The 23,532-nt window shown below is 46.1% G+C and overlaps 2 protein-coding genes across 3 annotated transcripts in view; one reads left to right on the top strand and one right to left on the bottom strand.

Annotated features, from left to right (window-relative positions):
• Positions 1–240: 240 nt before the first annotated feature.
• On the bottom strand, positions 241–23,066 carry DUSP15 (dual specificity phosphatase 15). 2 transcript variants are annotated; one of them, XM_073308736.2, is made up of 7 exons: positions 22,925–23,066; positions 17,358–17,391; positions 10,983–11,065; positions 10,365–10,414; positions 4,861–4,935; positions 3,917–4,088; positions 241–1,321 (listed from the first exon to the last, which is right to left on the bottom strand). In XM_073308736.2, the coding sequence occupies exons 1-7, from the start codon at positions 22,943–22,945 to the stop codon at positions 1,109–1,111; spliced, it is 648 nt and encodes a 215-aa protein (XP_073164837.1). In that variant the 5' UTR covers positions 22,946–23,066; the 3' UTR covers positions 241–1,108. The 2 variants fall into 2 exon arrangements, with proteins under 2 accessions (XP_073164837.1, XP_073164838.1); XM_073308737.2 differs by lacking the exons at positions 17,358–17,391; positions 22,925–23,066 and adding an exon at positions 17,283–17,310.
• TTLL9 (tubulin tyrosine ligase like 9) overlaps positions 9,705–23,532 on the top strand; it is a 49,350-nt gene continuing 35,522 nt past the window's right edge. Inside the window, exon 1 of the mRNA XM_078848311.1 lies at positions 9,705–9,907. The gene's annotated coding sequence lies outside the window, so the exon portion shown is untranslated. The remainder of the gene's footprint in view (positions 9,908–23,532) is intronic.

Below are 23,532 nucleotides of genomic sequence, written 5' to 3'. Positions count from 1 at the left end.
GTAAATACATTAGCAGTAAGCATGAATAATTAATGTCCTAGTCCACTCTGCTGCAGCCGCACGGGAGCGTTGGTGGCAGGGATGTCACATACTCCCAAAGGCTCTTTCTGGCTCCAGAGAGCCTTGCTCACTCCCAGTCTTCCCCAATCATCACACCCCCTTTTTCCGATTGAACTCTGCTCTGTGCTGAAATGTACATAAAACTCTGCACTGAGAAGAAGTTTATTAGGAAATACGTATGTAAAAAGTCTTCAAACAAAATGGCTTCATATTCAGCTCTAGCAATAGCTGGCCCTGTGTTAAATATTATTTGCCCCCTGTGGGAGACCACACCAGGATCAGAGGAAATGGAGTGCAACCCTGTTAACACACAATTCACTCTTGATTTCTACTTAGCCTGTTGCCTACATTTGGACCTTTGCCTGCATGAGAGCTGTCTCCTGGCTGGTGTACTGGGTCTAATGGAAAACACACACACACTTCTTATCAATCCCCCTGGACAGTGGAAACCACTTGCTGATGGAAAAAGTTTCATCTATAAAGAGACACCCCCCCACACTTCATTTTATTTTTATGGGTTCAGTGCAGCATTTATTGAAGTATTAAAATCTGCTGCCAAAGTCCATCCCTGGCTGCTACTTTCCAATACAGTCTCTTAGCGGCAGGAAAATCCCCTCCTGCACAGCTGTTCTGATCTGACTCAGTAAGCTGGGGCTCAATGCTGTGTGCTCAAGGCCGATCTGTTCACTGATGATGATAGTCAGCACATCTAACCCTCCCAGTGCCCTTTGTATATTTACTAACCAACCTTCACAGCAGCCTGGGAAATAGAAACATAAGAATTAACCCCCCACACGTTAGATGGGGAAACTGAGGCAGATGTTTGGTGACTTGCCCAAAGCCACAGAGGAAGACAACAGAGCTTGGATGGGAACCCAGGAGTTCCTGGCTCCCAGGCCTGTGCTTGCTCCACTGGACCGTACCTCTCCCCTGACATACAATAGCAGGGGTGTCCCTTTCCAGGCCTTGGTGTTTGTCAGTCTGATATGTTAGGCTATGCACTTTCCCAGAATGCCTTGCTTCCCTCCTCTCTGTGCCTCAGCTGGACTCACTTCAAACAGGTGGGGATGCAGGAGAATGTCTGCTTCACCCGCAGCAGAAAGGGGACTGTGTTCTTGATGTCTTTGCTCCTTGGCATCAGTCCCTGCAGGGGTCCATCTGTCCTGGATGTGCCTTCTCTGTCTGCTGGAAGCAGGAGCCTTATCTCCTCCTCGTCATTGAAAGTGTTGGCTCCATATCTCTGCTCCAGGTGTCTGTGAATCTGCAGGGTGCAAGGAGAACATCAGAACGGTCAGGTTGGGTCAGACCAAGGATCCATCTAGCCCAGTATCCTGTCTCCTGACAGTGGCCAATGCCAGGTGCTTCAGAGGTTTGTGATGGCCCAGTTCAGCTGGGTCACAAAGTGCGGACTTTCTGAGGCTGAACATGTGCTGTAATATACTGTGGCCTATTCTCCTCTCACAGCGCTCCTAGACCCCTCTCCTGTCTCTCTCTTGCACTGAGCTACGTGTTATGGGCCAGATCCTCATCGGGTATAAATCTGGGTAGCTCAGTGGAAACGAATCGCGATACTGATTTGCACCACTGAGGAACTGGCCCCAGTAAAGGGAAATGTATTGGCTCAGTATTTAGATGGGTGACCTCCAGGATATATTGAGGTGTAACAGGTGTTGATGGCTCTGTAGGTGGTGCTTTTCCTTTGCCATAAGGAGCAAACCAATAACCCAGCTTGGGCTGCTGCAGGTGCCATATTTCAAATGGACAGAAATCCAAGGTCCTGGGAATTGGTGATCCTGCCACGTTTGATACAAGGGAGGCCAGGAGGCGATATGCACGGTACTGGAGGAGCGGGAGAGTGTACCGCTCCACAGAATTGATTAGGATTTGGTCTCTCCTGCTTTGCTTTCTCTTTTCCTACTGACCCTCTCCAAGATGCTGGTGATGTGGGAGCTCCATGTGTTCCTGCTGGCCCCACCTCTGCTTCAGTCAGTCCACGTATTGGGCCTCCTTGGTCTTCCTGCCTCCCTCAGAGAGCAGGGAGCTAAGTGCCACTCGGGGGAGTGCCCAGATGTTGATAGGTTCACAGATTGCAAGGCCAGAAGGGACCACTGTGATCACCTAGTCTGACCTTCTACATGAAACATCCCCCAAATCATTTCCAGAGCAGATCTTTTAGAAAAACAGCCAATCATGCTTTTAAAATGGTCAGAGATGGAAAATCCACCATGAGCCTTGGTAAATTGTTCCAATGGTTAACTACCCTCACTGTCAAAAATCTACACCTTCTTTCCAGTCTGAATCTGTCTAGCTTCCACTTCCAGCCACTGGATCATGTTAGAGCTTTCTCTGCTGGACTGAAGAGAGCATTATTAAACATTTGTTCCCCATGTAGGTACTTGTAGACTGTAGTCAAGCCACCCCTTAACCTTCCCTTTCTTAAGCTAAGTAGACTGAGCTCCTTCAATCTATCACTCTAAGGTGTGTTTTCTAATCCTTGAAACATTTTCATGGCTCTTCTCTGAACCGCCTCTAATTTATCAACAGCCTTCTTGAATCGTGGGCACCAGAACTGGACACAGGATTCCAGCAGCAAACACAGAGAGGTAGAACAACCCCTCTGCTCCTGCTCAAGATTCCCTGGTTTATGCATCCCAGATTCACTCTTTTGGCCACAACGGCACTCTGGGAGCTCATGTTCAGCTGATTATCCACCATCAGAGTCACTACTTCCAAGGATAGAGTCCTTGGCCAGTGTTCTTTGTTCCTAGATGAACACATATCCATTTAGCCATATTAAAATGCGTATTGTTTGCTTGCATCCAGTTTACCAAGTGATCCAGATTGCTCTGAATCAGTGACTTGTTCTTCTCCGTTATTTATCACTCCCCCAATTTTTGTGTCATCTGCAAACTTTATCAGTGATGATTTTATGTTTTCTTCCAGGTCACTGATAAAAATGTTAAATAGCATAGGGCCAAGAACCGATCCCTGTGGGACCCCACTGTAAACATACCAACTGGATGACTATTCATTACATTTTGAGACCGATCACTTAGCCAGTTTTTAATCCACTTAATGTGTGCCATGTTAATTTTATATCGTGATAGGTTTTTTTTTATCAAAACATCATTTGATACCAAGTCAAATGCCTTATAGAAGCATATCTATTAGTTTGACAGAATCTATTTTCTATAAACCCATGCTGCCTGCATTAATTACAATACCCTCCTTTAATTCTTTATTAATCGAGTCCTGTAACAGCCGCTCCATTACCTTGCCTGGGATCGACGTCAGGCTAGCAGGCCTGTAATTACCTAGGTTGCCCAGTTAAATGGGGCAAGGAAGATGCCCTTGGTTTGTGCTTGTGGCCATGTGAGTGACCAATAGGAATGCAGTGGCAGGGCAGTGCAGCACGTCAAGCAGGCGGTGAGTGCTACCGTGACCTGCTGGGGGCCTGGTCCAAGCTGCAGGCTGCACTACTGCAGGCAGGAGTCGGGGTCCTATCGGCCTGGGGGGGTGCTAGCCCTGGTGGCCTGGCCATATGCTGTGTTTGGAAGGAGGGGGGATTGTGTGGCTCTCTCATTGGGAATCTCTCTCAGGACAGCCTATCTCTTTCTGTGGGGGATTATAGATCTCTCTGATGCCTTTCCCCACCGTTGGATCCCACGTCTTGATCCGTCTCTTTCTAATGACCACCTTTTCTCTCTCTTCTTCTGAGCTCTCCCTTGCTCTTTGGGGATTCAGGTCCCGCTCTGGATTCTGAGTCCTTCTCTCCCTGGGCTTGCGCAATGCCTGGGAAGCGCTATATAAGGACTGACCACAGTCACCATGGCTATACGCAGCCTTCTGCTCTCACCTTCCGTGCAGGGCCGTGGCCGAACACCTCCAGCTGCTGCCTGAAGCCAGGGTTGGGATTGGCAATCGGTCGCACTGCTCTTACCGCCTGCAATACCTCTTGCCAGCTTAGCTCTGTCACTGCCATGATATAGGCAACAACAATGGTGGTGCTCCGGGAGATCCCCGCAAGGCTGGAGTCAGAAGGGGGGAAAATCAGGGCCTTGATTTTGCTGTTTCTTCCTCATCCCCACCCCCACTCACAGCCATCCTCCTTCGAGCCCATCCCCACCCCCACCACCATGCCCTCCTTCTTTCTTCATGGCTACTTCAGTTCCTTCTTGGAGGGGGGAGGGATAGCTCAGTGGTTTGAGCATTGGCCTGCTAAACCCAGGGTTGTGAGTTCAATCCTTGAGGGGGCCATTTGGGATCTGGGACAAAAATTGGGGATTGGTCCTGCTTTGAGCAGGGGGTTGGACTAGATGACCTCCTGAGGTCCCTTCCAACCCTGATCTTCTATGATTCTCCTGGAGACGGGACACTTTCACCATGACCTCAATTAGATCTATACACACATTACAGCTCCTAGAAGAAGTGAAAACATGAGCCACTTCCTGGAGTCCTGCCCCCAAATCGGTTCCTCTTCCTCTCCATTACAACTGAAACTAATGCTGCCCTATCTGCTTGGTAAACAGTCCTCTAACCCAACGGCATCCTTAAATCAAGCGGGGCTGGGGAGACACTCGCATGATCTCTGTCTCCAGGCAACACCCCAGTCTCAAGCGAGGTTCACCCACAAGCAGAGCCCGTCAGCACACGCTTGCTGTGTTTAGTAAGCTGAGCCCAGCATGTGCAATCTGTTTCCTACAAAGCCTGGGCCTTCTGGGGACTCTGCTGCCCAGTCCAGCTTCCACTGCACTGTACTTGGGAGAATGCTGCATGAGGGTCATTGGAAGGGAGAATTACCAGTGAACAAGGCAGTTCCCTCCATGCAGGCGACAGTAGTGGATAAAATTGATACATTCTTTAAAGTGCTTCTTGCTAGCAGGAAAAATAAAATAGAATGAAGACTCCAGGCTAGGGTGACCAGATGTCCCAATTTTATAGGGAAAGTTCTGATTTTTGGGTCTTTTTCTTATATAGTCTCCTATTACTCCCCACCCCGTCCCGATTTTTCACATTTGCTGTAAGGTCACCCTACTCCAGGCTCTGAAATAGGATTTTACCAGGAGCCGCAGGTGCCCCATGGCGCGCAGGGCAAGGCGAGCAAACTAAAATAAAAGGAGTACTTGTGGCACCTTAGAGACTAACCAATTTATTTGAGCATGAGCTTTCGTGAGCTACAGCTCACTTCCTCAGATGCATATCGTGGAAACTGCAGCAGGCTTTATATATACACAGAGAATATGAAACAATACCTCCTCCCACCCCACTGTCCTGCTGGTAATAGCTTATCTAAAGTGATCATCAGGTGGGCCATTTCCAGCACAAATCCAGGTTTTCTCACCCTCCACCCCCCCACACAAATTCACTCTCCTGCTGGTGATAGCCCATCCAAAGTGACAACTCTTTACACAATGTGCATGACAATCAAGTTGGGCTATTTCCTGCACAAATCCAGGTTTTCTCACATCCCCCCCACCCCCATACACACACAAACTCACTCTCCTGCTGGTAATAGCTCATCCAAACTGACCACTCTTCAAGTTTAAATCCAAGTTAAACCAGAACATCTGGGGGGGGGGGTAGGAAAAAACAAGAGGAAACAGGCTACCTTGCATAATGACTTAGCCACTCCCAGTCTCTATTTAAGCCTAAATTAATAGTATCCAATTTGCAAATGAATTCCAATTCAGCAGTTTCTCGCTGGAGTCTGGATTTGAAGTTTTTTTGTTTTAAGATAGCGACCTTCATGTCTGTGATTGCGTGACCAGAGAGATTGAAGTGTTCTCCGACTGGTTTATGAATGTTATAATTCTTGACATCTGATTTGTGTCCATTTATTCTTTTACGTAGAGACTGTCCAGTTTGACCAATGTATATGGCAGAGGGGCATTGCTGGCACATGATGGCATATATCACATTGGTGGATGTGCAGGTGAACGAGCCTCTGATAGTGTGGCTGATGTTATTAGGCCCTGTGATGGTGTCCCCTGAATAGATATGTGGGCACAATTGGCAACGGGCTTTGTTGCAAGGATAAGTTCCTGGGTTAGTGGTTCTGTTGTGTGGTATGTGGTTGTTGGTGAGTATTTGCTTCAGGTTGCGGGGCTGTCTGTAGGCAAGGACTGGCCTGTCTTCCAAGATTTGTGAGAGTGTTGGGTCATCCTTTAGGATAGGTTGTAGATCCTTAATAATGCGTTGGAGGGGTTTTAGTTGGGGGCTGAAGGTGACGGCTAGTGGCGTTCTGTTATTTTCTTTGTTAGGCCTGTCCTGTAGTAGGTAACTTCTGGGAACTCTTCTGGCTCTATCAATCTGTTTCTTCACTTCAGCAGGTGGGTATTGTAGTTGTAAGAAAGCTTGACAGAGATCTTGTAGGTGTTTGTCTCTGTCTGAGGGGTTGGAGCAAATGCGGTTGTATCGCAGAGCTTGGCTGTAGACGATGGATCGTGTGGTGTGGTCAGGGTGAAAGCTGGAGGCATGCAGGTAGGAATAGCGGTCAGTAGGTTTCCGGTATAGGGTGGTGTTTATGTGACCATTGTTTATTAGCACTGTAGTGTCCAGGAAGTGGATCTCTTGTGTGGACTGGACCAGGCTGAGGTTGGTGGTGGGATGGAAATTGTTGAAATCATGGTGGAATTCCTCAAGGGCTTCTTTTCCATGGGTCCAGATGATGAAGATGTCATCAATATAGCACAAGTAGAGTAGGGGCTTTAGGGGACGAGAGGTGAGGAAGCGTTGTTCTAAATCAGCCATAAAAATGTTGGCATACTGTGGGGCCATGCGGGTACCCATAGCAGTGCCGCTGATCTGAAGGTATACATTGTCCCCAAATGTGAAATAGTTATGGGTAAGGACAAAGTCACAAAGTTCAGCCACCAGGTTAGCTGTGACATTATCGGGGATAGTGTTCTTGACGGCTTGTAGTCCATCTTTGTGTGGAATGTTGGTGTAGAGGGCTTCTACATCCATAGTGGCCAGGATGGTGTTATCAGGAAGATCACCGATGGATTGAAGTTTCCTCAGGAAGTCAGTGGTGTCTCGAAGGTAGCTGGGAGTGCTGGTAGCGTAGGGCCTGAGGAGGGAGTCTACATAGCCAGACAATCCTGCTGTCAGGGTGCCAATGCCTGAGATGATGGGGCGCCCAGGATTTCCAGGTTTATGGATCTTGGGTAGTAGATAGAATATCCCAGGTCGGGGTTCCAGAGGTGTGTCTGTGCGGATTTGATCTTGTGCTTTTTCAGGAAGTTGCTTGAGCAAATGCTGTAGTTGCTTTTGGTAACTCTCAGTGGGATCAGAGGGTAATGGCTTGTAGAAACTCGTGTTGGAGAGCTGCCGAGCAGCCTCTTGTTCATATTCCGACCTATTCATGATGACAACAGCACCTCCTTTGTCAGCCTTTTTTATTATGATGTCAGAGTTGTTTCTGAGGCTGTGGATGGCATTGCGTTCCGCATGGCTCTACTACCCAAGATCCATAAACCTGGAAATCCTGGGCGCCCCATTATCTCAGGCATTGGCACCCTGACAACAGGATTGTCTGGCTATGTAGACTCCCTCCTCAGGCCCTACGCTACCAGCACTCCCAGCTACCTTCGAGACACCACTGACTTCCTGAGGAAACTTCAATCCATCGGTGATCTTCCTGATAACACCATCCTGGCCACTATGGATGTAGAAGCCCTCTACACCAACATTCCACACAAAGATGGACTACAAGCCGTCAAGAACACTATCCCCGATAATGTCACGGCTAACCTGGTGGCTGAACTTTGTGACTTTGTCCTTACCCATAACTATTTCACATTTGGGGACAATGTATACCTTCAGATCAGCGGCACTGCTATGGGTACCCGCATGGCCCCACAGTATGCCAACATTTTTATGGCTGATTTAGAACAACGCTTCCTCACCTCTCGTCCCCTAAAGCCCCTACTCTACTTGCGCTATATTGATGACATCTTCATCATCTGGACCCATGGAAAAGAAGCCCTTGAGGAATTCCACCATGATTTCAACAATTTCCATCCCACCACCAACCTCAGCCTGGTCCAGTCCACACAAGAGATCCACTTCCTGGACACTACAGTGCTAATAAACAATGGTCACATAAACACCACCCTATACCGGAAACCTACTGACCGCTATTCCTACCTGCATGCCTCCAGCTTTCACCCTGACCACACCACACGATCCATCGTCTACAGCCAAGCTCTGCGATACAACCGCATTTGCTCCAACCCCTCAGACAGAGACAAACACCTACAAGATCTCTGTCAAGCTTTCTTACAACTACAATACCCACCTGCAGAAGTAAAGAAACAGATTGATAGAGCCAGAAGAGTTCCCAGAAGTTACCTACTACAGGACAGGCCTAACAAAGAAAATAACAGAACGCCACTAGCCGTCACCTTCAGCCCCCAACTAAAACCCCTCCAACGCATTATTAAGGATCTACAACCTATCCTAAAGGATGACCCAACACTCTCACAAATCTTGGGAGACAGGCCAGTCCTTGCCTACAGACAGCCCCGCAACCTGAAGCAAATACTCACCAACAACCACATACCACACAACAGAACCACTAACCCAGGAACTTATCCTTGCAACAAAGCCCGTTGCCAATTGTGCCCACATATCTATTCAGGGGACACCATCACAGGGCCTAATAACATCAGCCACACTATCAGAGGCTCGTTCACCTGCACATCCACCAATGTGATATATGCCATCATGTGCCAGCAATGCCCCTCTGCCATATACATTGGTCAAACTGGACAGTCTCTACGTAAAAGAATAAATGGACACAAATCAGATGTCAAGAATTATAACATTCATAAACCAGTCGGAGAACACTTCAATCTCTCTGGTCACGCAATCACAGACATGAAGGTCGCTATCTTAAAACAAAAAAACTTCAAATCCAGACTCCAGCGAGAAACTGCTGAATTGGAATTCATTTGCAAATTGGATACTATTAATTTAGGCTTAAATAGAGACTGGGAGTGGCTAAGTCATTATGCAAGGTAGCCTGTTTCCTCTTGTTTTTTCCTACCCCCCCCCCCAGATGTTCTGGTTTAACTTGGATTTAAACTTGAAGAGTGGTCAGTTTGGATGAGCTATTACCAGCAGGAGAGTGAGTTTGTGTGTGTATGGGGGTGGGGGGGATGTGAGAGAACCTGGATTTGTGCAGGAAATAGCCCAACTTGATTGTCATGCACATTGTGTAAAGAGTTGTCACTTTGGATGGGCTATCACCAGCAGGAGAGTGAATTTGTGTGGGGGGGTGGAGGGTGAGAAAACCTGGATTTGTGCTGGAAATGGCCCACCTGATGATCACTTTAGATAAGCTATTACCAGCAGGACAGTGGGGTGGGAGGAGGTATTGTTTCATATTCTCTGTGTATATATAAAGCCTGCTGCAGTTTCCACGATATGCATCTGAGGAAGTGAGCTGTAGCTCACGAAAGCTTATGCTCTAATAAATTGGTTAGTCTCTAAGGTGCCACAAGTACTCCTTTTTCTTTTTGCAAATACAGACTAACACGGCTGTTACTCTCAAACTAAAATAGTGATCACTGCTTCTTTCCTAGGCACCATTCACAGCTGCTGATTTAACAGTGTGGTGCATCAGTGCTTCCAGAAGAAGTAGCCGTGCCAGGGGGCTGATGCTCCAGGCTATTCAACGCACCCTGCAGCAGAGGGCTCCAAAGCAGCAGCTGCCAGGCTTCCGGAGGGCACCCGTGCTCTACGCACCAGTCCAGGCACAGCCGAAGACTGAGGGGCACTTTCCAGGAGTTAATGAAAATGAGCCAAACTCTAGCCTCAGGCAGCTTGTCTGTTTGAGCCCTCGGTTAGTGCTTGCATACCTCAGTGCTGAGTGCATCGCACACAACCCCAAAGCCCTGCTCTGTTATTCATACCTCCGAAGTAGGACCCTTTTCCCCTCCTCCACCACCCCCGCTCTTATTCAGCTAAGCATGCTACCCCTCCCTCGCAGTGGTCTGTGGCCACTGGATTCTCGAGTGGTGTCTGCCATCCTGAGTTTAGGGAGCCTGTAACTAGCTTGTGACACCTCTCAAACTAAGCTCAGGCAGGGTGTTGCATTGTGACTGTGACACCGTCCCAGCGGTATGGTATGATTGTTTCATCCTACAGGACTCTCTGACAAGGTGCCATCCTGAGTGTCCACTGGAGACAGCTGGTTTGAGGCCTCAGCAGTGCAGTTAGTGCCTATCCCCCAGTTTGTCCTGCAAGCTCCAAGGTTCCCCGTGACTCTGATTCTGGAGCAGCCTTGGCTTGGAACTTACATGTTGGCCTCGGGTGTATCTGGCAGAGGAATGCGAAGATAAGTCATTTCCTGAAATGCACAAAATGCACAGGTCAAGGTTAGGACCCCCGAGAGATCTGAAGGTCTTATTTTCCCAAAGGGCTGCCCCCAGAGCTGCTCACTCTACGAAGACACCTCCCCTTTAGCCCTTTAGTTACTACTTCCCTACCCCAACCCCAGCTTTCCCATGACAGTAAAGCAAGTACCACCTCCCTCTGCTCCTGAAAATACCTCCAGAGTCCAAGGAGCAATGTCCACTATCCATCTGGGAATGCAGACCACGGAATGAGTGATCAGGGAAGGAAATCAGTGACTTTGGATAGCGACGGGATAAACAGAGATGAGGACACAGTGATCTCTAACTAAGGCCAAAGAGCAGACAGTCCCTGATCATTTTGCTTTCTGAGCGTATCTTTGGGACTATTAGATTTGGGGATTATAGTCACAGGAAGGCTGAAGGAGCAACCCAGTTCCTTTGAGACTGTTGAAGGGTGGGTAGCTATCACTGTGGCTTTTCTTCTTGAGGGAGAAGGAGGATGTTAGGGGCAAGTGGATGAGTAGAAGGCAGAGGGGTGATGTTAGGGACTTAGATACCTACCTGCAGTAGTGGCTGGGGAGATTCATGGATTGAAATAATGTGGGTGATCTTATTCCTGCTCAGTTGCTCCAAATCTTTGGCATCTGAAAGAAGGAAAAACACAATGAGATTGCAGTATGTACTTAGTTATTACACGTCCCACGAGCATGCCTGCCGCACCCCTGCAGACAAATAAGCATGCACACACCTTGCTGCATAGAAACACATAGCTGCATTACACACACACACACACACACAGGTGCCAATACACACTGCAGGTGAGCAAATGCTGCCAGAGCGGAAAACAACCTATAAATCGCTATGTGCATGCACACACATTACACCAACAGACACCTCCCTAAATGAACACGCACCCTGCCTGCTCACACCTGAATGAATTCAAACGCACCCCAACATGCCACAGTATAATGAACACATGCTTGGAAAAATGTGTGCAAACACACATGCAAACACATTCGCATACCTGCTTGCAGCATGCACACATCCAAATGCTCCCACGTGAAGGAACACACTCTTACCCAACATGCAAACGTAGCATAAATACTAGCAGCTTGTATTGCTGCATGTACAATTTACCCCATCCATTAACAGCAGCAAAGGAGCTGCACCCACTTACAACATGTCTGAGAGCGGCCCCGTCGGCCTGAACTCTTTAATGTTTGAACTTATCTCAACGGATGATTGTTCCCCAATTCTCCTGACATACGCTCAACTAGCTTTGTTGCATTTGTCATCTTTCGAATTGTACCTACCTGAATGAGGATTCCTAGATGTCCTCCCCGTTCCTACAGAACAGTGACCTAGCTTCTCTAACAGGTCTCAGTATTTTGTGGTTCTGGTCATTCGTTCAGGACCTAGGGTCAATCTTCTGGAAGGTGAGCATGCTGTTCTGGCCAACTAAGCATCTTTGCAGCAGGTTTTTCTCTTATGATTTTAGCAACTGTTAGTTTGCAAGCTGCTAGTTAGGCACTGCTTTTTCCCATCTCAAAGCTTTGGGATTCTAAATGTTCAAGTGGTATCAAGCATTGGCTTGTAGTTCTAAAGCACCGTGTGCTAATGACACTATATAAATATTTAATACAATAGAGAATCTAAGAGAGTCGTTCCATGTCAGAATTCAAGGGGGGTGGAGGGGAGAGCAAGAACTACCCATCCCTTTATCTGTTTGTATTACCTTAGTATGGGGGTCTGACATGATGGTACTTAGACTGACATGATTTTAATGTCCAGTGTTTTGTGACCTACCAGGACAGAGGATGCTTTCCGTTGGAAAACATGTCTCTAGCTCTGGCAGTTCACAAGATATTGAACTTTAAATCTATACCATGACTCCCAATTTCTTGGTTGAGCAGTGCTCTTGTGGCACCAGTCCAAGATTGAATGTAGCAGGCCTTGGACTTGCTTTAACCCTTCTGGTTAAACTGGAGTCTGAGTATTCTGGATGCTGTCTACTGTAGATATTGGGCTCAGTACAGGATAAATGCGTGAAATACTCTAGTCTGTGATATACAGGGGGTCTCACTGCCTTTCGGAGTCTTCGTCCAAACTACTTTCGAATCCGCTGTGCGTTGGACAAAGGCTTCTGAGAAGGCTTTTCAGTCAATGAACTGCCTGTCTTAATGCACAGAAACAAAGTCAATGGCCTTCTTGAGACAACTGAGTGTCCTATCAGATGTATCTTCTTTTGAGGGGACTGTATCATAGAAGATTAGGGTTGGAAGAGACCTCAGGAGGTCATCTAGTCCAACCCCCTGCTCAAAGCAGGACCAACCCCAGCTAAATCATCCCAGCCAGGGCTTTGTCCAGCCAGGGCTTAAAAACCTCTACGGATGGAGATTCCACTGTATCCTCTCCTAGCAAGGGCATGGCCTCACTCATTGACTAGGCCTCTTCCACCTGTAAATCCTGAGATCCTATGAGTTACTGAGGCCCCTAAGGGGGAATAAGAGGAAGAATTGTCTTGTTTTCCCTTCCCAGATCTCCCGCTCTGAGCCTGTGGAAATAAATGGTTACACTCTGCTGCTCATGTGCCATTGTCATCGTAGAGAATCACAACGCCTGCAAACACCACACAGTGAGATTTTGCAGCAGGCGACCAGCTGGGTTTCTGACACCCTTCGCCAGAGGGGAAACAGGTGACCACTGGTACACTGCATGAGCTAACAGGTTTCCCTGTCTACTGCTAGTTGTCTATAGGGCAGAAGAATTGCCACCCCCAGTGCTGTGATATTTATAGCTGGTATCAAGATGTTGTGTCAGAGTGGGAGAGGCAGAGTCATGGTGTTGGAACACAAGACACTCGGAGTCACACATGGGTGGTACTACTTCATGATGCCCGGAGTCAGTATGGCGCTCTTTAACCCTTTGGGTGCTTGTCCTGACTGTCACCTTGCTCCCCAACATCCTCACAGCTGTGGTTCACGTCCCTGAATTGAACAAGAGCCCCTCCTACCTGTCTAGCTTTTTACGCCTCTCTCTGGGCACCACAGTTTCATGTCCCACCCCTGCACCAGGCTGAGAACACTGATCACACTGGGGAATAAAGCAGGTGAGAGGAGAGAGCCTTGAGTGGACAAGGGGGAGAGCGCCTCTCCCAAGCACCAGGGGAAGAGTGACAGATGGAGAAGAGGGGAGAGGAGAGCAGAGGTAGGTAGGAGAGTAGGCAGGGCCTTGCAGGTGAGGATGTGGCACTTGAGTTAAATGCAAGAATCAGGAAGTGAGAGGAAGGGATTCTTGCAGGGGTGCTGACACCTCTCTGCCTGCCATGATGGAGACAATGCCTATGACAGAGTGACCCAAGAGCACAGGAAGCTTAATGAGATATGATGGGTTTCAGAGTAACAGCCGTGTTAGTCTGTATTCACAAAAAGAAAAGGAGTACTTGTGGCACCTTAGAGACTAACCAATTTATTTGAGCATGAGCTTTCGTGAGCTACAGCTCACTTCATCGGATGCATACCGTGGAAACTGCAGCAGACTTTATATATACACAGAGAATATGAACCAATACCTCCTCCCACCCCACTGTCCTGCTGGTAATAGCTTATCTAAAGTGATCATCAGGTGGGCCATTTCCAGCACAAATCCAGGTTTTCTCACCCTCCACCCCCCCACACACAAATTCACTCTCCTGCTGGTGATAGCCCATCCAAAGTGACAACTCTTTACACAATGTGCATGATAATCAAGTCTGGCTATTTCCTGCACAAATCCAGGTTTTCTCACATCCCCCCCACCCCCATACACACACAAACTCACTCTTCTGCTGGTAATAGCTCATCCAAACTGACCACTCTCCAAGTTTAAATCCAAGTTAAACCAGAACATCTGGGGGGGGGGGGGTTGGAAAAAACAAGAGGAAACAGGCTACCTTGCATAATGACTTAGCCACTCCCAGTCTCTATTTAAGCCTAAATTAATAGTATCCAATTTGCAAATGAATTCCAATTCAGCAGTTTCTCGCTGGAGTCTGGATTTGAAGTTTTTTTGTTTTAAGATAGCGACCTTCATGTCTGTGATTGCGTGACCAGAGAGATTGAAGTGTTCTCCGACTGGTTTATGAATGTTATAATTCTTGACATCTGATTTGTGTCCATTTATTCTTTTACGTAGAGACTGTCCAGTTTGACCAATGTACATGGCAGAGGGGCATTGCTGGCACATGATGGCATATATCACATTGGTGGATGTGCAGGTGAACGAGCCTCTGATAGTGTGGCTGATGTTATTAGGCCCTGTGATGGTGTCCCCTGAATAGATATGTGGGCACAATTGGCAACGGGCTTTGTTGCAAGGATAAGTTCCTGGGTTAGTGGTTCTGTTGTGTGGTATGTGGTTGTTGGTGAGTATTTGCTTCAGGTTGCGGGGCTGTCTGTAGGCAAGGACTGGCCTGTCTCCCAAGATTTGTGAGAGTGTTGGGTCATCCTTTAGGATAGGTTGTAGATCCTTAATAATGCGTTGGAGGGGTTTTAGTTGGGGGCTGAAGGTGACGGCTAGTGGCGTTCTGTTATTTTCTTTGTTAGGCCTGTTCTGTAGTAGGTAACTTCTGGGAACTCTTCTGGCTCTATCAATCTGTTTCTTTACTTCTGCAGGTGGGTATTGTAGTTGTAAGAAAGCTTGACAGAGATCTTGTAGGTGTTTGTCTCTGTCTGAGGGGTTGGAGCAAATGCGGTTGTATCGCAGAGCTTGGCTGTAGACGATGGATCGTGTGGTGTGGTCAGGGTGAAAGCTGGAGGCATGCAGGTAGGAATAGCGGTCAGTAGGTTTCCGGTATAAGGTGGTGTTTATGTGACCATTGTTTATTAGCACTGTAGTGTCCAGGAAGTGGATCTCTTGTGTGGACTGGACCAGGCTGAGGTTGGTGGTGGGATGGAAATTGTTGAAATCATGGTGGAATTCCTCAAGGGCTTCTTTTCCATGGGTCCAGATGATGAAGATGTCATCAATATAGCACAAGTAGAGTAGGGGCTTTAGGGGACGAGAGGTGAGGAAGCGTTGTTCTAAATCAGCCATAAAAATGTTGGCATACTGTGGGGCCATGCGGGTACCCATAGCAGTGCCGCTGATCTGAAGGTATACATTGTCCCCAAATGTGAAATAGTTATGGGTAAGGACAAAGTCACAAAGTTCAGCCACCAGGTTAGCCGTGACATTATCGGGGATAGTGTTCTTGACGGCTTGTCGTCCATCTTTGTGTGGAATGTTGGTGTAGAGGGCTTCTACATCCATAGTGGCCAGGATGGTGTTATCAGGAAGATCACCAATGGATTGAAGTTTCCTCAGGAAGTCAGTGGTGTCTCGAAGGTAGCTGGGAGTGCTGGTAGCGTAGGGCCTGAGGAGGGAGTCTACATAGCCAGACAATCCTGCTGTCAGGGTGCCAATGCCTGAGATGATGGGGCGCCCAGGATTTCCAGGTTTATGGATCTTGGGTAGTAGATAGAATACCCCAGGTCGGGGTTCCAGGGGTGTGTCTGTGCGGATTTGATCTTGTGCTTTTTCAGGAAGTTTCTTGAGCAAATGCTGTAGTTGCTTTTGGTAACTCTCAGTGGGATCATAGGGTAATGGCTTGTAGAAACTTGTGTTGGAGAGCTGCCGAGCAGCCTCTTGTTCATATTCCGACCTATTCATGATGACAACAGCACCTCCTTTGTCAGCCTTTTTGATTATGATGTCAGAGTTGTTTCTGAGGCTGTGGATGGCATTGCGTTCCGCATGGCTGAGGTTATGAGGCAAGTGATGCTGCTTTTCCACAATTTCAGCCCGTGCACGTCGGTGGAAGCACTCTATGTAGAAGTCCAGTCTGCTGTTTCGACCTTCAGGAGGAGTCCACCTAGAATCCCTCTTTTTGTAGTGTTGGTAGGGAGACCTCTGTGGATTAGTATGCTGTTCAGAGGTATTTTGGAAATATTCCTTGAGTCGGAGACGTCGAAAATAGGATTCTAGGTCACCACAGAACTGTATCATGTTGGATGCAAATTGGATACTATTAATTTAGGCTTAAATAGAGACTGGGAGTGGCTAAGTCATTATGCAAGGTAGCCTGTTTCCTCTTGTTTTTTCCTACCCCCCCCCCCAGATGTTCTGGTTTAACTTGGATTTAAACTTGGAGAGTGGTCAGTTTGGATGAGCTATTACCAGCAGAAGAGTGAGTTTGTGTGTGTATGGGGGTGGGGGGGATGTGAGAAAACCTGGATTTGTGCAGGAAATAGCCAGACTTGATTATCATGCACATTGTGTAAAGAGTTGTCACTTTGGATGGGCTATCACCAGCAGGAGAGTGAATTTGTGTGTGGGGGGGTGGAGGGTGAGAAAACCTGGATTTGTGCTGGAAATGGCCCACCTGATGATCACTTTAGATAAGCTATTACCAGCAGGACAGTGGGGTGGGAGGAGGTATTGTTTTATGATCTCTGTGTGTATATAAAGTCTGCTGCAGTTTCCACGGTATGCATCCGATGAAGTGAGCTGTAGCTCACGAAAGCTCATGCTCAAATAAATTGGTTAGTCTCTAAGGTGCCACAGGTACTCCTTTTCTTTTTGAGATATGATGGTGCTTCTTAATCACGACCAAGCCAGGTAGAAATCTCTCTCCCACATCCATGCAGTACAGAACAATCCCTGTCTTCTGTAGGACAAGTTGTGTGGTTGAGCATCTCTAGCTCCTCTGGATGTCACCTCTCAGGATATTAATCACTTTGATACCAGTGCTTCTGGTCTAAATAAGCACACACAGTGTTGTCAGGGCCTGGAGAGAACAAGGCTCCCTTGTAATGGGGGACAGTGGGGCAGAGGACTACATACATGTCATGCAACACAGACTATCGGTAACTTTCCAGCTCAGACAGTTCTCTGGGTGCTCTCAGCAGTGCTGCTCACCTATGAAGTTCCCAAGGTAAAGTCCAGGGAGAACCTGCAGGACACAAAAGAGAAGATTCAGCCTGAAAGAGGGTGACTCCTGGTGTGTTGCATCCCTTCCCCACCCTCCCATCCAGCATTCAGACAGAGAGGAAGCATGTAGCATGCTTGCCTCTCAGAACAAGCCAAGAAGAACCAAAACAAACAAAGGAAACCACCACTCTGCACCACCAACCCTCCCGCTTCCTGGACCCCTGCCAGTGAAGTCACTAACAAGCTGCATGGATACTTTTCAAAGACACCATAATAGAAGCTCAACTTAAATGTATACCCCAAATTAAAAAAACACAGTTAAAGAACTAAAAAAGAGCCACTGTGGCTTAACAACCATGTAAAAGAAGCAATGAGAGATAAAAAGCCATCTTTTAAAAAGTGGAAGTCAAATCCTAGTGAGGTAAATAGAAAAGAGCATAAACACTGCCAAATTAAGTGTAAAAATGTAAAAAGAAAAGCCAAAAAGAAGTTTGAAGAACAGCTAGCCAAAAACTCAAAAGGTAATAACAAAATGTTTTTTAAGTACATCAGAAGCAGGAAGCCTGCTAAACAACCAGTGGGGCCCCTGGACGATCGAGATACAAAAGGAGCACTTAAAGATGATAAAGTCATTGTGGAGAAACTAAATGAATTCTTTGCTTCAGTTTTCACAGCTGAGGATGTTAGGGAGATTCCCAAACCTGAGCCGTCTTTTGTAGGTGACAAATCTGAGGAATTGTCACAGATTGAAGTGTCACTAGAGGAGGTTTTGGAATTAATTGAGAAACTTAACAGTAACAAGTCACCGGGACCAGATGGCATTCACTCAAGAGTTCTGAAAGAACTCAAATGTGAAATTGCGGAACTGTTAACTATGGTTTGTAACCTGTCCTTTAAATCAGCTTCTGTACCCAATGACTGGAAGATAGCTAATGTAATGCCAAAATTTAAAAAGGGCTCTAGAGGTGATCCCAGCAATTACAGGCAAGTAAGTCTAACGTCAGTACAGGGCAAATTAGTTGAAACAATAGGAAAGAATAAAATTGTCAGACACATAGAAGAACATAAATTGTTGGGCAAAAGTCAACATGGGTTCTGTAAAGGGAGATTGTGTCTTACTGATCTATTAGAGTTCTTTGAGGGGGTCAACAAACATGTGGACAAGGGGGATCCAGTGGACATAGTGTACTTAGATTTCCAGAAAGCCTTTGAGAAGGTCGCTCACCAAAGGCTCTTACGTAAATTAAGTAGTCATGGGATAAGTGGGAAGATCCTTTCATGGATTGAGAACTGGTTAAAAGACAGGGAACAAAGGATAGGAATAAATGGTAAATTTTCAGAATGGAGAGGGGTAACTAGTGTTGTTCCCCAAGGGTCAGTCCTAGGACCAATCCTATTCAACCTATTCATAAATGATCTGGAGAAAGGGGTAAACAGGGAGGTGGCAGTTTGCAGATGATACTAAACTGCTCAAGATAGTTAAGACCAAATAAGACTGTGAAGAACTTCAAAAAGATCTCACAAAACTAAGTGACAGGGTAACAAAATGGCAAATGAAATTTAATGCGGATAAATGTAAAGTAATGCACATTGGAAAAAATAACCCCAACTATCCATACAATATGATGGGGGCTAATTTAGCTACAACTAATCAGGAGAGAGATCTTGGAGTCATAGTGGATAGTTCTCTGATGACATCCACGCAGTGTGCAGCGGCAGTCAAAAAAGCAAACAGGATGTTAGCAATCACTAAAAAAGGGATAGAGAATAAGAAGGAGAATATCTTATTGCCCTTATATAAATCCATGGTACGCCCACATCTTGAATACTGCATACAGATGTGGTCCTTCATCTCAAAAAAGATATACTGGCATTAGAAAAGGTTCAGAAAATGGCAACTAAAATGATTAGGGGTTTGGAACGGGTCCCATATGAGAAGAGATTAAAGAGGCTAGGACTTTTCAGCTTGGAAAAGAGGAGACTAAGAGGGGATATGATAGAGGTCTATAAAATCATGAGTGGTGTGGAAAAAGTGAATAAGGAAAAGTTATTTACTTGTTCTCATAATATAAGAACTAGGGGCCACCAAATGAAATTAATGGGCAGCAGGTTTAAAACAAATAAAAGGAAATTCTTCTTTACACAGGACACAGTCAATCTGTGGAACTCCTTGCCTGAGGAGGTTGTGAAGGCTAGGACTATAATAGGGTTTAAAAGAGAACTGGATAAATTCATGGAGGTTAAGTCCATTAATGGCTATTAGCCAGGATGGGTAAGGAATGGTGTCCCTAGCCTCTGTTTGTCAGAGGGTGGAGATGGATGGCAGGAAAGAGATCACTTGATGATTACCTGTTCTGTACACTCCCTCTGGGGTACCTGGCATTGAAGTGAGCTGTAGCTCACGAAAGCTCATGCTCAAATAAATTGGTCTCTAAGGTCTCTAAGGTGCCACAAGTACTCCTTTTCTTTTTGTCAGTAGACAGGCTACTGGGCTGGATGGACCTTTGGTCTGACCCAGTATGGCCGTTCTTATGTTCTTAAGGATGTGACTCTGGGAAACTGCTGTTGCTTTTTAAAATAATCATTAATAATTAACAACAATTTGTATGTTGCTAGTGCTTTTCATCCGAGAACCTCAAAAGTCATTTATCAATTAAGTCTCAGACCCTGGGGAATTAGTACATAGTTTCCCCATCTCTAAAACAGGGATATAATAAGGTACAGAAGTTACAGGACTTGCCCGAGGCCAACTATGAAGTCAGTGGCACAATCAGGTACAGAACTCAGCAGTCCCCTGCTCGGACCACTAGATCACACTCCCTCCTCCATTTAGCCAAATAGTGCCAGTCCTATAAGAAGTCCTTCCTTTTCTTTCTTTTTCTTCTGAAAAAAACTTGTTCCCAACACAAGAATAGCAGGCCAGTTTGTCACAGAATTTAGGAACACAACTGCATGTCTGATCTGTGCATGCAATCATGGTAATTGTGCATTCAAATGAGGTGCACATTTTGCACATGTCATTGTGCCCCTAAACTGTCTGAAAATCTAAAGTTTTAAATACTTTAATTCCCACAATTACTCAATTCCAGTAATCTACCTACTGTATTTCCCATAGTGAGAAGACATCTGTTGCAGACTTAATTTTGTTAGGGACAGAATGAACTTCCAAACCGTAGGTTGGAAACAAACATTTCTTTACCTCCCTTACTAATAGCACCTTAGGCTATTAGAAGTGAGACGTTTAAAAATTCAGTGTACTCATAACTTCTTTGTTTACATTTTTACATTTCTCTCAGCCTGGACAATGAAAACTAAAGGAGTCGTTTTCACTTTTCATAGAAATGTAAGGTTGGATAAGACCTTGAAGTCATTGAGTCCAGCCCCCTGTGCTGTGGAAGGACCAAATAAAGCTAGACCATCCCTGACAGGTGTTTGTCCAACTTGTTTTTAAAAGCTTCCAATGATCTTCCATGACATCCCTTAGAAGCCTGTTCCAGAGCTTAACTACCCTTACAGTTAGAAAGTTTTTCCTAATGTCTAACCTAAAATGTCCCTTTCTGCAGATTAAGCCCATTACTTCTTGTCCTACCTTCAGTGGACATGGAGAACAAATCCCCATCCTGATCCCCATCCTCTTTAAAATGCCTCTTAACATATGGAAGACTGTGATCAGATTTCAGAGTAATAGCCGTGTTAGTCTGTATTCGCAAAAAGAAAATGAATGAATGAATTCGGATGAAGTGAGCTGTAGCTCACGAAAGCTTATGCTCAAATAAATTGGTTAGTCTCTAAGGTGCCACAAGTACTCCTTTTCTTTTTGTGATCAGATTGTCCTTCAGTTGTCTTTTCTCAAGACTAAAGATTCCCAGGTTTTTTAACCTTTTCTCATAGGTCAGGTTTTCTAAACCTTTGATCCTTTTTCATGCTCTCCTCTGGACTCTTTCCAATTTGTCCACATCCTTCCTAAATTGTGGTGCCCCAGAATTGGACACAGTACTCCAGCTGGGGCCTCACCAGTGCCGAGTACAGTGAGACCATTACCTCCTATGTCTTGCATACAATGCTCCCGTTAACACACCCCAGAATCATATTAGCCTTTTTTTGCAGCTGCATCACATTGACAACATCCAATGAAGTGAGCTGTAGTTCACGAAAGCTTATGCTCAAAAAAATTGGTGAGTCTCTAAGGTGGTGAGTCCTCCTTTTCATTTTGCGAATACAGACTAACACGGCTGCTACTCTGAAACTCCTATTCAGTTTGTGGTCCGCTGTAACCTCCAGATCCTTTTCAGCAGTATGACCACCTAGCCAGTTATTCCCCATTTCGTAGTTGAGCATTTGACTTTTTTTTATCGTCAGTTTAAAGTTCTTGATGCTTCAGTGGTTGGTTTGCAAACACTGCAGGGGAAAGCTTAAAACTACAGTTTCACTTTTTAAAAAAAAAGTAAATTTGGAAATGTTTCTATTGACCTCATTGTTCAGAAGAGTTTTTTTTTTTAATATTTAAAATTTGGATCAAATTTATATAGACAATATGCCTTTTACAAACTAACTTTCAGCTATCATAGAAATTAGATGCTAAGAGATTGCTGTAGTGAAAGGACACGTCTAAAGGGGAAACTGCAGTAGCTATGTATCCAAGAATGTCCTTATTACACAATAACGTGTCTCATTCAGTCCTACTCCTCCGTGAAATGCAATAGTTTGATATATTGCACCCTTCATCCAAATTATCACAAAACTCTTCGCTGTGCAGTGATAGTGCAGAGAGGGAGACTGCTTTAAAAAAAGGGTTAAGAATGGAGGTTCTTATACAGGCAAATAAAGTCACTTCCTTGCAACTTGGGAAAACTTCACTGAAGGGGAAGCAGTGGCTGCCCTCTCCGATAAGCTATGCCCTGGATATTGTATACAGCAAAGCCCGTGGTGTTAGAGCAGCTGCTACTGGGAATGCTGAGAAGCCGAGTGGTGCAGTACAAAGGTCACACCTTACAGATCTCTTGTCATGTGCTTATCTCATCTAGTTCTCTAAGGTGGTGTAGAACTTTTCTTTCACCTTCACAGGGTAATGTCCTGGGCCATGCACTGACCTCCTGGCCTCTCTGGTGGCACTGCTGTAATCTCCTGGGGAGGAATCCCAGGATCACCATTGATCAGCTCTGATGTCTGTCTACTTATTGCTGTCTTCCTAGGGTAATAGCACAGTTGCTTAGAAACCTTACTGACACGCCAGACCTGTACTAAGGACCTTGCCTACTGACTTACATGACTGCTAAAGAATCCCCATGTGGTTTCTTGTCCACCTTTGCTCAACATGTAGTTAAGACCCACTTCTACTAGAGAAGCTGGATTTTGCTGGTCCCTTAAAGTAGATTTCACTGTAAAATTAAGCATACATGAGGGTGCCCTGAAATCTAACATGAAGTGGCGCCTGGCTCTTGCTTTCCAAGAAACGGAGTCCAATAACGAGACCTCGCACCCTAAAAGCTCTGAAAAGCCTGTCTCAGAGGGAAAAGAGAGCCACAAAACTAGTGTCTCAGAGTGTTTATCTTTACCTTGTTCATGCCATTTCCCATGGTGCAAAGCAATTAATGTGGACGGCAAGGGGGGCGCAGGTGTTGTCTCTTGATGCGGTGGCACCGGCGTTTCCCCAGTTGAAATCTTAGCTGCCTCTGAAATGTTCAATGACAGAAGCGCTTCTCCGTGGATCTGCCTCCCTCCCAGATGGTGAAGCTACTCTTAAAGTGCCTTGTACCAGTTGTTCTCTTGCCCAGGGCAGAGACAATAGAGGAGAAACCCCACCCTTCAGCACTCATGTGGGAGTGCTAAGGCCATGCTGTCTGCTGACTTAGTGCTGCTGCTTTCCAAGCAAATCTGAACAAAGCCTCAGTGTCGGAGAAATAACAAAACCCTTTGTCCCCCTTGCTCTCCAGAAGGAAGGTCTGTTAAGCCATGCAGCTGAATGCTCAAAGGGATGCCCACTCCTGCCTGTACCCCCCGGGGCAATCAGTACTATGAGACCAGAACCGTACCTCTCAAGAGAAACTTGCAGCTTGGCAGCAATTCCAGCTCTTGCTGCTCACTCACACACAGGCAAAACTTCCCTTCCTCTCGGGTAACCTCTTGCTTTGTACTGCCAGGCGTGATAATGCAGCCGGCGTAG

The sequence above is a fragment of the Lepidochelys kempii genome, chromosome 13, assembly GCF_965140285.1.
Source record: "Lepidochelys kempii isolate rLepKem1 chromosome 13, rLepKem1.hap1, whole genome shotgun sequence".
Lineage (NCBI taxonomy): Eukaryota > Metazoa > Chordata > Testudines > Cheloniidae > Lepidochelys > Lepidochelys kempii.
The sequence above is the reverse complement of the archived record's forward strand: the minus strand, read 5'-3'. Positions and strand labels throughout refer to the sequence as shown.

Excerpts from the sequence above, each read along its gene's own strand:
- DUSP15 (XM_073308736.2), bottom strand. The coding sequence starts at position 22,945 with ATGGGAAATGGCATGAACAAG. Across the intron at positions 10,415-10,982 it reads CTCCCCAGCCACTACTGCAG|GAAATGACTTATCTTCGCAT; the intron begins GTAGGTATCTAA and ends TGTGCATTTCAG. Across the intron at positions 4,089-4,860 it reads GGGAACTGCCTTGTTCACTG|CCTTGCGGGGATCTCCCGGA; the intron begins GTAATTCTCCCT and ends TTCTGACTCCAG.